The sequence below is a fragment of the Temnothorax longispinosus genome, chromosome 5 (genome assembly GCF_030848805.1).
Source record: "Temnothorax longispinosus isolate EJ_2023e chromosome 5, Tlon_JGU_v1, whole genome shotgun sequence".
NCBI lineage: Eukaryota > Metazoa > Arthropoda > Insecta > Hymenoptera > Formicidae > Temnothorax > Temnothorax longispinosus.
In genome coordinates, this window is record NC_092362.1 from 14686056 (window position 1) to 14701058 (window position 15003).

At 37.5% G+C, this 15003-nt stretch overlaps 2 protein-coding genes across 6 annotated transcripts; one reads left to right on the top strand and one right to left on the bottom strand.

The window, feature by feature from the left end:
• Positions 1 to 1928: 1928 nt before the first annotated feature.
• On the bottom strand, positions 1929 to 4480 carry LOC139813056 (thioredoxin domain-containing protein 12). 4 transcript variants are annotated; one of them, XM_071778323.1, is made up of 4 exons: positions 4324 to 4480; positions 4169 to 4254; positions 3307 to 3507; positions 2243 to 2995 (listed from the first exon to the last, which is right to left on the bottom strand). In XM_071778323.1, exons 2-4 carry the CDS (start codon positions 4237 to 4239, stop codon positions 2755 to 2757), a joined length of 513 nt encoding a protein of 170 aa, XP_071634424.1. In that variant the 5' UTR covers positions 4240 to 4254; positions 4324 to 4480; the 3' UTR covers positions 2243 to 2754. The 4 variants fall into 4 exon arrangements, with proteins under 4 accessions (XP_071634422.1, XP_071634421.1, XP_071634424.1 ...); XM_071778321.1 differs by lacking the exons at positions 4169 to 4254; positions 4324 to 4480 and adding an exon at positions 1929 to 2180 and having other exon boundaries at positions 2747 to 2995; positions 3307 to 3599; XM_071778322.1 differs by having other exon boundaries at positions 4169 to 4414.
• A 4-nt stretch (positions 4481 to 4484) lies between these two features.
• Cenb1a (Centaurin beta 1A) lies at positions 4485 to 14553 on the top strand. Of its 2 annotated transcripts, none has more exons than XM_071778312.1 (13): positions 4485 to 4635; positions 4728 to 5126; positions 5555 to 5612; positions 5855 to 5913; positions 6294 to 6467; positions 6575 to 7219; positions 7319 to 7498; positions 7589 to 7695; positions 7782 to 7965; positions 8063 to 8981; positions 9146 to 9245; positions 9328 to 9448; positions 9522 to 14553. In XM_071778312.1, exons 2-13 carry the CDS (start codon positions 5074 to 5076, stop codon positions 9688 to 9690), a joined length of 2769 nt encoding a protein of 922 aa, XP_071634413.1. In that variant the 5' UTR covers positions 4485 to 4635; positions 4728 to 5073; the 3' UTR covers positions 9691 to 14553. The 2 variants fall into 2 exon arrangements, with proteins under 2 accessions (XP_071634413.1, XP_071634414.1); XM_071778313.1 differs by having other exon boundaries at positions 4728 to 4821.
• The last annotated feature ends 450 nt before the right edge of the window (positions 14554 to 15003 follow it).

Here is a 15003-nt window from a genome sequence, read left to right on the forward strand (position 1 = left end):
TATGATAATCCGAATGATCGCTCCAATGTAAATTTTGACGTAAATTCCAATGTGCCTGTTATGCGGCGGTATATTAGTACAATCTGTATAATCAGCATAATTAGTATACGGTAAAATGATAAATTATCGATAAGTTTAGGTTTAGCTTTTCCATTTCACTAGCCTGCTTAATTAATTCAAAACATGTATAATGTGCATGATAAATCCATTTTACAATGGATTTTATATCAAACAAAATGTTCGAAATAACTTTTCATTCTAGCTGTTTACTGCACAACGCGAATACTTGGGAATTGAAAAATTTTATTCTTACGTAAAATTTACTTCAGACCGCATTTCTCCGTTAAAGATTACTCTGAAGACTTTGGTTTTGTCTCAGTCATTCTTTTTCTCGTCGAAATTGCAACTAAATCCTAATAAAATATATCAATTTTTTCGGCAATTCCCAAGAGGAACGATGATCGCTGTTGATTAATCTCACCCTCTGGATGATACCACCACACGTATATCGGTACATACATATACGTTATCCATGTAGACCCGTATACCTATTGCCTATTGGCGTCGCACCATTCAGGCTGTCGCATTGCGATGAAGCTCGCGCGATCTCGTCGCGATCTACCGCGCTGGTGAAATACCGTATGACTTTTTGACGTGCTTTTAACAGATTGAATTGAAAATGGCTTCGTGGCTCTCCCGATATATCCGCACCCGTCGCATATCCATATCCAAACCGAAACGACCGAACGAACGGACAGGCGAGGGAGACACGCGAGAGATATATAATTCTTCTCCTCTCCCCCCCCCCTCTCTCTCTCTCTCTCTCTTTCTCCCATCTCGATCTCTCGATCTCTCGTCCCTGATCTACCTACCTACCTACCCCTGGACTCCGTCATCCGCCACCCTCCGCGGACTCCGTTTCTCTCTTTTCATTTTTACACATTCGCTGATGCGGCAGATCGCAAGCTGCGCCGGCGGAAACGACGTCGGGACGTCGGGGACGGGGGTAGGAAAGGGGAGGAGGAGAAAGAGAGGAAAGAGAGCGGGGCTGGACCGGTCAGTCCGTGCAGAAGTCGCGGAGGGGGCGAGCAGAAATAATGTCCTGGCTCATTTTTTAAAGCCGCCCCCGGATCCGCCGCGCCGGTAGAATGGTGGTCGAGACTCTACGGGGGAAAAAAAGTGACGGACGCGTAGAGGTATAGGTGCGGGCGCGAGCGAGTGCTTGGATCCGATATTACGGCGCAATAGCCCGACATAGGGCTGGCGCGGCGGTGGCCGGTTGGTCGGTTTAGGTCGGTTGGTTGGTTGGTTGGTTGGTTGGTTGGTCGGTTGGTCGGTCGGTCGGTCGGTTCGCCACCGGATGTGAAACGGTCAAAGCCAAAAAGCACTCTCCGCCGAAACGGGCTATATATTATCCGCAACCCTTCAAATACAGAACCGTCCGCGAAGAGATCCATACATAACGTATAACGTATAACGTGTGCGTAAGCTCCACTCATCCTGCGGAATTCTGCCAGCTCGAAAGCCACCGTCTGTGGCTCGAGCTTCAAGTACTCGCGTCGAATCAATTTCACTTCTTAGGCAACTTTTTTTTCTCTCCTTTGTATCTCTTTTAAGCAAAGATATAAAATAACAGAGTTATAACCAACGCGTACAGTTTCTTCTGTTGTTAAATCATACAAAAATGCTAAATTTTACCGGTTTATTATCAAATTTTGTCTGTGGCCAAGATTAAGATTGGGTATCGCCAATATTCGGAAATACTCTTCTTATCGCATAAATATTTAAGCTAAGCATTAAGATACGACAAAATTGATATTTGTTTATGAGAAGAAAATACAATTTTTTGTTCCTAGAAAAAGCGGTGACGACCAGTTCGGTTGTTTTTTTTTTACTTTCTATTAGAAAATTAAATTTTATTAGGAAAGTAGAGCTGATTTAAAATATGTGTAAATATAAGCAATAGTTGCGTATTATACATATACAGAAGAGATGGGCGTGGTTACGAGGGGTTGCGACTTCTCGGTTACGCTTTCATCGACCAATGCGAAGGGTTTTACCGTCTGGCAACTGTTGCAAACGCAAGCGCGCCGTCATGCCTACCTCTGCGAGCTCGCTATAGGCCACCGTATATTGGTCGCGGCACTGAATCCGATGACGTACAGGCGCAGACTCGAATGCTGGATGAGAGAGAGCTTTGTTACGAGCGCGCGTTACGCGGATGTGTAAGCTGAGAGAGAGCGAGAGCGAGAGCGAGAGAGAGAGATTGTTAATTCATTTTAAATTAATCTTTTCCGTTCTATATATCTACTACTTTATTCTCTTTACAATATAACAAACCTTTGTTCAGAAAGACGTTTATACTTATACAAAGATTGAACGCTTATCAAAAACAATTAATGTGCATTACTGTATTGTTTAAAACGTATGTTACATGTACATGTTATCTATTGCAACTTACTTTTTTCTTTTCTCTCTCTCCCTCTCTTCCCTTTCTTATTAATACAACTTAATTAGTTTTATTTACATTAGTAAAAAGTCCTCTTTGTATGGTTTCAATTCTAAAATATCATCTACGACTATAATTGAAGAAACTACTATATTTTTTGTAACAAGAAGATAAATTTATTTCAGCTATCGATTATCGCTGTAACGAGTGCAGGGACAGCGAGTGGCAGTGAGACTGACGTCTGACAAATATATATTAAATATGTTCTTTTCCGTTTTGTCGTCAAGACACACCTACCATATATTTTAACGATTCTTCACGGAACAACGTTCCAATGCCAAAATCATGCTATCTATTATTTGACTCGTACTGCTGTAGAAGTATTTATATTTATCATCGGCTTTCGGATGACGATTATAAATATCTCTCATAAATTCGCCGTCCGGAGTGAAGAAGAGGATCCTTGGAACGTAGGTTCCATCTGGTTGAAATCTTGCTTCGTCTTGCGCGGAAATCTCACCTTTCCTCACGCCCACCATAACGAAGCTGCGTCGTCACGAATTTATACAACAAATTCAACATTAATCTTACTAATCTTTACCCTTTACCCATTTCTTTTTCTTTCACTTGTACAACGCCTTAGTTGTGCAATTACGCAATATGCCATACAAGTTTAATTATCAATAGCTCCCTTATAACATGATAACAGCTGGGAAACGTGTGGGGTGCGGGCGTTTCATTTTCAAGTTGAATCAATTAAGTTGAACCGGAGCAAAATCGGAGAAAATACAAAATACGTTTAAGTAACGTTTACACGTTACGTTCGCAAAAAGGTATAGGTATAGGTATATGCTTACCGTTCGCTGAGGTCGAGAATTCTGATCGAGTTGGCGAATTTAGGCTTCAATTTCTCGCAAGTTGGACAGCCCGGCTTGTGGATTAGCAAAAATATTGGTTTTCTGCAGATTTTCGCCTCTTGGAAGCCTTCTTGCAGATTTCTCCATTTGTACATGCGTCCAAAGTTGCGGTTAGGATCGTCATCAGCGGCGATCACGTTCCTGAATATGCAACAATAACCGTAATAATAGGCTAAGGCGGGAACGTTCAGAGAGCCGAGACATTTCGCGTAACGCATCATTCGATTTCAAACTGTTCGTAACCAAACAATCAAGTTGTGATTCGACTTGTATTATGTTTTATTGTACATATGTACATACGTGTCAATTCTCCGAGGTTTGAAACGCGACGCATATGTATTCGTATTCGTTCATTTCGTTCTCAAATTCATGTTCTCAAACTTCAAACGGGATGCGGAGTGCCATCTACCGTCGGCGGAGCAAACTAAACGTAAAACAACGGAAGAAACGCGAGCGACACCGAGCGACGACCGCGCGACGACGTTCGAAAAGATTACAAATATTTTCAAGTCAGAACCGCCAGAGGTCAGAGGCGCCGACTGCCGAGGCCGAGGCGCGTGTGCCCGTGTGGGGGGCTTGGGGCTGTGGCCACTGTGGCGCTGCTCTTTATTTTTATAGCTACACTCTACACTACTACGGTGCTACCCTAGGCCCTAGACTGCACTGGACTGCACTAAAATTCCCTTTCCATTTCTACGCGAATTCTACGCTTTTTACTTTTCGCTAAACTTGAACCATATGTGGTAATGCATATGTATACCAATTGAGCTATAATTATAAACAACAGACCTTACAGACTTACTGATTACGGAGGATATGGATTTTATGAATGTTTATACAGGGCACACTCAGGACAGACTGCACAAAGATCATTGATCTCTACATTCTCTGCAATAAAAATATTCTTTCTTTTCGCGCTCGTAGCTTTCCGCCACCCTCGATGGTTACTGTACATACGCTTTCACCCGTTGCATTATATATTTATAATGATTCTCAAATCAAGGAGTCGCCATTCCTTGGCGCGTTTATAATTTATGATTGTATTGTTTCGCGTTTCGTGTCACTTGCGCTACTCGCTGTGCTCTTTCTGTTTCATCGTGTTTGTGCATATCGTGTATAGTCCTATAGTCGTGTGTCGCGTGTCGCGGGACTCGCGAGTCGCGGGTTGTCTGACTTGTTGGTACTCGCCGTACTCGGTAGTGCCGGTGGATCCTCGTTTACTCTCTCTCTCTCTTTCTCTGCTTCGTAATTATCGTATTCTATACAAATGTGTGTATGCGCTCGCGCACGCCGGTGATCGCGACTCAAGCTCAACTGACTTTGAGTCATTTTCTTACGTGTTTCTTGCGTTCGTGACGCAGGACGCAGGTTCAGGTTCAGGTTAGCGTTTGACAGTGGACAGTGGGACTGAGACTGAGGCTGTGAGGTGTGAGTGGGAATCAGTGGAAATCACAGGTGAGAGAGACAAGGGTGATCAGGGGGGAATGGTGGGAAACGCGTTTGTTCTACAGTTCTACACGAGTGCTCTTTAACGCCGTTTTTATCAATCGCCCCGGGCCGCTAATCAACTGATCGTTTCATGGAAAATATCGCGCGCGATATCACGATATTTCGAGATCACGGTATACCACGGTCACGGGTCACGGTATACCGGACGAAGCTGCATTCCAACCCATCATCTCGACAAGTCAACGGTGTGACAACAATATGAAGCCTTTAATCGAATTCGAAGAATGCTTTAGAGATACTCCCAAGTTTCGGTAAGATTCCCTCGCTCCTGATCCTAATCTCAAGTCTAATTGACTTGTTGCTTCACACAAAGGAGTACCCCCTATGCCCCATGTCCATCCTGTACCCGATCGCTTCTAGTTTAAATTTGAGGGTACGCTCGATAAATTTTTAGTTCAAATTGACGTATTCTACACGGAGAAAATTTTATAGTAAATATTACTATGGTGTCGCACTAGCTGCGGACCATCGAGGAATTTTAAGTTAAATTACTATGTTTATGGTAAAAATTACGTTATTTAATCGTTTTTAAAACAATAATTATAGTATTTTACCTTGAAATTCCTCGATGGTCCGCAGCTAGTGCGACACCATAGTAATATTTACTATAAAATTTTCTCCGTGTATAATCGAAATGAGATCAAGTGAGAGATGTTGCATGAAATCGTCAATTTTACAGATCGTGCATCGAAGAGATGGAGAAGAATGTGGATCAACTTGAACAAAAGTTAGATAAGGTAACGGACAATCTATTACTTACGTATATCATATGATTTATTGATGTAACTTTTGCATCATTTTTGGAAACGATGCATATATGATGGAAATCAATAAAAATAAAAACAGTATAAAATTTAACAATGTAACAAGTGTATATATAATCTTTGCTTTTTTCTCAACTATCTTATTCTATTTCAATATACAATACATGTGTATGCATTGAACGTCTTTGTTGTACAGCTTTATCATCTTTTTACAGGTATTGAAAAATTGCAGCTTAACCATCGATACCGGGAAAGCCTTTGTTGGACAGCAAAAGTAAGTTTCGTACAACTACTTATGCTTTTTGCTACTTTGATCGTCTGTTTCATCGTCAATCAATTATAATTATCATCTAAAACGGCCTAGAATTGAACAGTATTACGAAGGAAAGAAAGACATTAATAAAATCTTCGTGGTGGATAAATAAATAATCTTTTTTTATTATGTAGCGGTACCAAAAAATCAATTATAACCAAGGAAAAGTCAGAAATTGATGATAAATGATTTATTGAATAATATATTCACAAAAAATTGATCATTTTTTGCACATTATGTTATGTTTACATCCATTCTTTTCAACATGTTCTTTTCAACATTTGTTTTGCTTTGTAAGATTCTGAATATTAATATAATATAAAATTCTATATTTTCCATAGTCAATTTGCCAATAGTCTTTGGGAATTGTCTTTGTACTTCAGCGATGATTCGGAAATAATGGCATTTTTAAACAAGCTTATTCATGCTTTGCAAGAAATGAACAAGTATCATACAATTTTATTGGACCAAGCTTCTAGGACTGTGATGAAGGATCTTAATAATTTCATTAAAAGGTAAAGAAAGAATGAAATTTATTACGATATCCTTTCTTGATTCTCAAGTCAAATTGACAAACTGGTTTATTCTACAGCTACAAATTTTTACGTCTATGTTTTTCTAGCGATATCAAGAAAGCGAAAGAGACTCGGCATTACTTTGAAAAAATTTCCGGTGATCTTGATGTTGCACTGAATAGGAATTCTCAAGTACCGAAATCTCGACCTGTGGAATACGAGGAGGCATCAAATATTCTGTCGGCTACCCGATCGTGCTTTCGACACACCGCGCTAGACTACATTCACGCATTGACGATGCTGCAAGCGCACAAACGACACGAAATATTAGGCACATTACTGAGTTACATGCACGCATGTATTACTTATTACCATCAAGGTAGCGATCTTGCTCAAGACTTGGATCCTTTTCTGAAAGATCTCGATGAGAATTTAGTTAAGATGAGAGGTGATTCGAATAAACTTGAAAAAGAAATGCAAAATCGTCATATTTATGTCAATAATCGAGATCTGATCCCCTCTCTGATACCTGGAAATTCCAAGATGGAAGGCTATTTATTTAAAAGGACTAGCAACGCTTTCAAAACTTGGAATAGAAGGTGGTTCTGCTTGAAGGATCATCAACTGGTGTACCGAAAACGAACAGGTGACGAAGGATATACAATTATGGAAGAAGATTTGCGACTATGCACTGTAAAACCTGTAGTTGATTGCGATAGAAGGAATTGTTTTGAAGTTTTAAGTCCAACCAAGTGAGTAGATTTCCTGAGTTGTGCAGTGATGAATATTAAAAGAAAGAGTTACTCGGTAGAATTTTCAATAATGAAAAAAAAAATCTATTTTCTTTCAAGGAGTCATATGTTGCAAGCAGACAGCGAAGAAACGTATTTGGCGTGGGTAACTGCGATGCAGCAAGCTATTGGTGCTGCTATTCAGAGAGGCATGAGTATAACTGCTAATATTAATCCACATCAATTACAATCACGTGATAATAAGGGTTCTGCTAGGCCATTAACAAAATTGAAATCAAGGTGAGTATCGCCGTTACTTTTTACGCATCGATTCGTGTTGAAAAAAGCGAGTGTGTTTTATCAGAATTTATCTTAATTTTGACATTTCAGAGTGTGGGAGCAGTTATTAAAAATCTCGGGTAACGAGGTTTGCTGCGACTGTAGCGATGTTAATCCACGGTGGGCTAGCATCAATCTAGGCATTACACTTTGCATAGGTAAACTTAAAAAAAAAATGTATACACTGTAGCGCTGCTACACGTACTACATTGCTATACTCAAAATATTTTTCATATTTATCTAGAGTGTTCTGGTGTACATAGAAGTCTTGGAGTACACTATAGCAAAGTTCGATCCTTAACTCTGGACGATTGGGAGCCAGAAATACTGAAAGTGATGGCAGAATTAGGCAATTCCGTGGTAAATAGCATATACGAAGCTCTACCAGTACCTTCCGACATTATTAAAGCTACACCAAAATGCAATGGGTATGTAATATCACGATGAGTTGATCAACTATTTCTTACTAAATGACAATAAGAGAATAGCTTACAAAAATCTTTTACATCTCTTTTTTTTTTCTAGTAACATTCGAGAACCTTGGATAAAGTTCAAGTACGTAGATCGTAAGTTTGTAAAACCTCTGACTGATGTGATACCGGCTGGACATCATGCGAGTCGAGAGCAAATGCGATTTCGGAAATGGAGCGTGCGTAAACTACGCCGCAGACCACGCAGTTGCGATAAGATCGATACTAGTAATGTCAATGAAACATTGTCAACATTGTCATCTGTAAAAGAAAATCATCCTTCAACTAGCTCGGACGAAAGCAAACACACGTCAATCGATAGTTTGAATTCCATTGGCAGAGCGAAGAAGCCGGAACGAAATTCCGTAAGCTCGGACGACAGTGCTAATATAGATTTGAGAAATAACTCTACCCTTTATGGAAAGATCTTAAACCGTTCGCAGAACGATTTGAATGATACTAATAAATATGTTAAGAGTACAATTGCAACTCATGGAGAAGTTGCAAGCGGCGAGCCGCTTGTAAAAGAACTTAATTCGGTAGAAAGCGAACTGATGCTGAATACATTAACAGTTAATATTAATACGTCTTCAGTCGGCGAATCAGACGATAATTCCAATAATAAAGTCAAAGACGATGAAAACATCTCAGGAAATAAAGACTCCGGGTCGGAGAAGCATTGTAGAATGGAAAAAGTAGAATCAGCTGTATTAATGTTTGGTTGCGATATACCGAAACCTGCTATTGATGACAATTTAGAACTGAGTTCTGATCAAGATTCAACGGCTGGCGAGGATGAAGAATTTACTGATGAAGAAGATATAGAAAATCTCCATCCTGAGATGCTGCTTTACAAAGCTGCAGCAGCGCATAATTTACCCGTAATGTGTGCAGCATTAGCGGTCGGTGCTGACAAATTATGGTCCAATGTCAATGATAAAAGCCGCAGTCCCCTGCATCAAGCGATAATAAGTGTATGTATGACGTTTTATATATATAAAGTAGTACACAAACATACAATATATAAATTTTCCTTTTTTTTAAATTATGTTTTATATATTTTTTAACATTGTTTTTGCAGAAAAAAAGCTTCAAAATATAAAAATGTAATAATGACCGTTTATTTTCTTGTATACAGGGTTCCGTTATGTCCTGTGAGTATCTACTTCTGAATGGTGCGCGAATCAATTGTCAAGACGCCGAGGGGAAAACGCCGTTGTATTTAGCGACAGAATTAGGTATACGCTAATATTTTTTTTGTCCCCCGAGAGGGAGGAAAGAGTATATTACAATCTTACAAATATTTATGCTTGTATATAGGACACACTGCACAAGTATGCTTACTTCTTAAACATCGTGCTGATCAACATATTAAAGATGAAAGCGGAATAAAACCTTTGTCGATTGCTGTAAAAGAAGCAAATGCCGATATCGTTACTTTGTAAGTATTGTCTGCAAAAGTTTCTTTACATATTAAAATATTTTGTTTCATTACATCGACGTATCTATGTCAGATTACGACTTGGTCTCCTAAATGAAGAAATGAAAGACTCTGAAATAGGCGTCACCGGTGATGAAACGTTCAATGACGTCGTTCGTGATTTCAGTCAGTTGGCTTGCTCGCATCCAGAACGACTGCAACGTCGAAATGAAACCACAAATTTATCACATATGCCTGAATGAGGCTTACAAATTCTAATATAACACTTAACATTTATAAATAAATTATATTTTATATATCATGAATCACAAAAGCGCGCGCTACTCTTCAAATTGTTGCAGAATATCAATCAATTATCGTTAGCAGAATTAATGTTAGTAGAAATTGGTATTTGAAAAATTATCGGCTATCAATTGTTTTTCTTTGTTTTAAAAACTAAACAATTATAATTGTAATATTCAAAATAATTCCACTACACTCTTCCAGCCCTTGATATAGTTCATTATTGTAAAATTGGTAAAGATAATTAATTGGAGTTACGATGACTACCTTCCACTAATGATAGTATAAACGCATACACACATAGAATTATTGTATATACATAATCCACTGGGCCGTATAGTGCCTCAAGCGATTCGGTGTTTGGTAGAATTACGACATCGAGACATCACACACCTTTTTTTTTAAATATCTAAAAGCAAAGATAAAATATAAACACAGATAAATATTACTTATAAATAACTTATATACATAATGTAGAAACGTATGGAAAGATCTGCTTAATTCGCATTACATTGAAAGTTTCGCTACTGTATAATAAATTTTTAATACATTTATCTGACGGCGGATATAATCGTAAAATAGATTTTTTTTTACATATTTTATTGCATTTTTATATTTATAACTAACACATGTTAATTACATGTATATGTAAGTAGGATAGGCAATATACGAACGTTCTTGATATAATCGACGTTATCGTTGACACTAGATCATTGTATCACTGTATCAACATTATTTCATTTCTTGCATAACACATGCGCAAGAGATCATTAATATTGCGTGCTTTAGCTGTTATTCTAAATATTATGCTAAAGATATACGCGTGAGTTTTTAATTAAGAAAATAATTTAGAAATATCATTGATAGCTGATAAATCTAACGATACGTTTTAATATTGTTATCATTGATATACTTTAGGGAAGTGATTCCAACGTTGTTACCGATTTGATGTCCGTGAAATAACTCGAGCCAGGAACCAATTAAAGTAATAAACATAAAATATAAATACATCTGGTATATTTTAAACTTTGATAAAGATACATGGCATTCATGCGTAATTGTTAATATTTGTTAATTAATTTTTACAATTTTTTTACAATTTCGTAAAATTACGGCGATCTTTTTATTACTCGAAATATTTGCAAGTATAAATATATATTTTTTCGTATGTATATTTTCAATACACTTAACCGAAGAAATTTTGATGCCATTTGCATTTTGTACTTATAAAGTACCTGCACTTTTTATAATCTCTTCGTATATGTATATTTTTATAATCTCTATCTAAAAAGTTACCTAAAAATGTCAAGCGGCTCAATTTGTCATTGATTCGAACATTACGTTAAATGTTACGAATTATTAATTTTTTAAGAATAAAGAATCACTCGTCAAATTTTACTCGACAACATGTAAAGGGTTTTCAATTTCTACGTTGCTAACAACGTTAGTTTGAAATTCAACCCAGCATTGTGAACCAGTTGTAATATGAATTGTATGGAATTGAGGAAACGACTAAAGAATTTTCAAGAAATAATGATTATTCTCTTTATGTTTGGGTATAAACGTAATAATGAATGTAGATAATGCGGAACGGTGTGATTTTTTTTTGTGACATGCAATATTGTGTACAAAGTTTACTATATCATAGGAAGTCGCTATCTTATAAAAAACTTGGTGCTTATTAAGTATATGTATATTCTATCGTGTGCTTTCCACACCACAACACACACAGGGAGATATACTTTTTACGCTTGGGCGTTATTGTTATTAGTTATTCGATCGTCCGACGTCCACTTGTGCATAATTTGATACCGTGACTCGTTATTCGAGCCACAAACTAAGCATGTTTCTGCATAGTTTGTGGCACGAAAATGCATCGTTAAACAGAACTCGCGCATATGCGAAGGAACGTAAACATCATCGACCAAAAAGTTGTCGATAAATATGTCAGCGGCAAGAAAAACAAATATTTCACTCTTTCAAAAGATTGCTCATTCGATTGTAAGTGCTCAAGGAGTAAGTTGTCGATATTAAAAGAGCATATTAAAACATTTACTTGAGTTATAATCTCGAGAACGCGATATTTGAACGGAACTTGTATATTTGTGAATTTTTGGTTGAAATATATTTTCCTAACAACTTTGATGAGACTTTTCGAGGATATTGAAAATCGAAAGAGACTTGTATTCCAATTCTTATATTTAATCTTTTATTTAACTATCTTGGAATAAAGAGATAAATTCACATAAATATAAAATATAAATATTTGAAAGCGATAGTCGTAACGAAATAATGTAATTATGAGATACATTGTAATTACATTATTTCTGTTCAAATAACATTTTATAATAACTATACATACACACATTACTCATCTTCCTGTGATAAATTTTTAATAAGAAACATTGGCTGACTACGCAAGAAAGAAGAGTTAAAAAATGTTTATCTTTGTGTATTTTAGTTGTTTGGAAAAAATGTTGAATATGCGTGCTTGACAATCGGACGAATGCTCCATACAGTTGCGGTTATCGGTTATCGGTTATCGGTGCGTGCATGTCACGCGTGCAGTCCAATATATCGAACAAATTTAACAAATATTCTTCTTTCTGTTTTATTTGCGACAAAGGAAGATGCATGGATGCATCTTGGACATAAATCGTACATTCGTAATTTTATTATTTAGTGCATGCGCGTATATCGCGTTGGAAAATTTATTACGTTGAAACTTTCGAATGAATATTCTTTCTCTCTCCTTCTCTCTCTCTCTCTCCCTCCTCTCCTTTTCTCTCTCTCTTTGCATTATCACAAATATATATTTTGAATGATATACGTATAAAAAATGAGAAAATTTAAAATGGTTTTTGCGATATTTTTTCCAATTTATCTTGAAAATTTACTACGATATTATCGATATATTGTAATAAAATAATAAAATTCAAAAAATTTAAAAGTCTGGCAGATCCACGCATCTTTCTTTGGGAAAGACTACAAAGCAGAACGAATCGTGTATTTGAATTGGTATGAAAAGCTAAAAAGTGTTTACGAGTTACACGTTGGGATAAGCGGACGACGCGTTCATTGATTGCGCATCAATTGCCGCTTGTCGGCTCTCGATACAAAGTATATAGTTGTTTACTGACGTCTCTTGTGGTATCAATCGTAGCTACCCCGGGGTGCGTACATACATACATGCATAAGTTCAGTGTTTATCTTTCGGCGCCATTGATCCGTTATCTGTTGCGTCGACATTACCAATAGATATTCTTCCCGCTCATCTTTGTGCGATAACGTTATACCCTGCACGCACGCACGCACACACGCAAGAATGTGCATACGTTCAAAAACGCGAGGAGATAAGCACATTTTTAACGTTTTACTTCGAGCCATGGCCACAGAGCGCAGCAAAACCTAAATTTTTTATAATATATACTTGTACAGTACAATTAAGTCTTTAGCCATGTAAAAATGTTACAATTCCCCCCCTCCTCTCTCTCTCTCTCTCTCTCACTCTCTCAATCGCTCCCTCGATCGCAAATTAGGGTACAATTTTGCAAGATAGGAATATCAAAAATTAAATTAGAAAATCATCGCAATATCGCAACGGTATTGCACAACACATTTGTATAAATATTGTTTTATATAGCGAAGTATTTCTGCAATGTTTTTGCAGTCTTACAGGTTAAATGAGAGTAGCACGATAATCTAGCAAGTACGGGTGACTCTTTTTCTTAACTCATTATACCAAGTTGACTACAATTGTCTCGGTAGTTAAAATTTATCTAATAAAACCGATGTTTTATTATGCGTGCTGCTTCTATACACGACCAAGTATCGAGATGCGAATTGAGGAGCCGGAATGAAAACGCGTTGATATATTGCGCGCAAGTAATAATGAAAAGATTTCCCGTGTAGGCAAAATTGATTTTTGTTAGATCCAAAAACGATTCATCGGTCGCTATAATAATGGCGCTTAATAACGACGATCGTCGTGTCGTATTGGTGTCGCGCGGCGCGGCAGGCAGTCTATTATACTGTCTACGCGCGTCTCTTGTCTCCCCGCGCTCTCATATGTGTGTTTACTACTCTCCTTATTAAAGTCATTAAAATCATTAATAGAACAGAAGTTCGGGCTTGGGGCGCGTTGCCTAAAACGCGCGAGTGATACCACAGATACCAGGCACGTCGGCACGTCTGGCGTGGTACGTGATAGCGTGCACGAGCTGTCGAGCTATGAATGCTACGATGAGGCATTTACCCAGATTTCGCTCGCATGGCGTTTTGACGCGTCCCGCATGATGTAATGATTTTTTACTTTCATCAGCTGTTCTTTTCTGTTCTTTTCAATTTCGATATATCTCCGAGAATCTGTGCAAAATTTAATGAAAATAAAAGGGAAACTGGATAGTTGTAATTGCATTGTAATTTTCTACTTATTGTTAGACGTACTTTGGCTCGTAGACAAAAAATTTCTTTTAACTTTTAACGTTTATGTTATCAATTTTTACAATTGCAACGTAATTAATGTATAATGAATCGTAAAAGAATATTATTGCAATGGCAAATTTGTAAAAATTGGCGTTATTTACAAAAAATGACATGAAAATGTATAAATTTATAAACGTTCCGTTGAAATTTCCTAATTGTGTTTGTGTAGCATACTACGATGTTTTACTCTGTTTAGCGTTTAGCACATACCACGCGTCGAGATAAATAAACAAAATCGTTTTCTTTACGAGCAAAAGAATTAAAAGCAATTAATTTATATGTAAATGTGCTTCGCTTCTAAATGTACTCTTGCTGAGAATTTTTATGTGTTCCTAAAATTACAGGCCTCTTTATTGTCCGATTATCTTTCGAATGCGTAAATAACTACGCGACACGTGCAGGCGTGTGTTTATCAGTGACGACTATATATCGTATACGTATATGTATATGTATAGAACGTCACTCGTGCCAAAGCGAGTTAATTCTTGTATGAAGTCCTACTACTTAGTCCTGGTTCGTGGATCGTCTATGGGAAAAATAAGACAATGATTCGATGTTATTGGTACTCTATTAACGACATACAAGCCATTGGGTTGGTGTTTGCTTGTTTGTTGCCTTCTCATGCTCGCGGTCATGATTAAACGAGCATGATAAACAAATTCCACGTTCATTTAGGCGATTTACGTTTGATAGAAGTGGCTCGTTAAAACGGACATTATTTATCTTCGTTATTGTGCGAGGAAAAACGCAATATATACCTGCGCCGTGAAGCGCGCGAGCGAGCGAGC

Excerpts from the sequence above, each read along its gene's own strand:
- Cenb1a (XM_071778312.1), top strand. The coding sequence starts at position 5,074 with ATGAAGCCTTTAATCGAATTCGAAGAATGCTTTAGAGATACTCCCAAG. Across the intron at positions 7,966-8,062 it reads GCTACACCAAAATGCAATGG|TAACATTCGAGAACCTTGGA; the intron begins GTATGTAATATC and ends TTTTTTTTCTAG. Across the intron at positions 8,982-9,145 it reads TGCATCAAGCGATAATAAGT|GGTTCCGTTATGTCCTGTGA; the intron begins GTATGTATGACG and ends TCTTGTATACAG.
- LOC139813056 (XM_071778321.1), bottom strand. The coding sequence starts at position 3,587 with ATGATGCGTTACGCGAAATGTCTCGGCTCTCTGAACGTTCCCGCCTTA. Across the intron at positions 2,996-3,306 it reads ATTCTCGACCTCAGCGAACG|CTTCGTTATGGTGGGCGTGA; the intron begins GTAAGCATATAC and ends GTGACGACGCAG.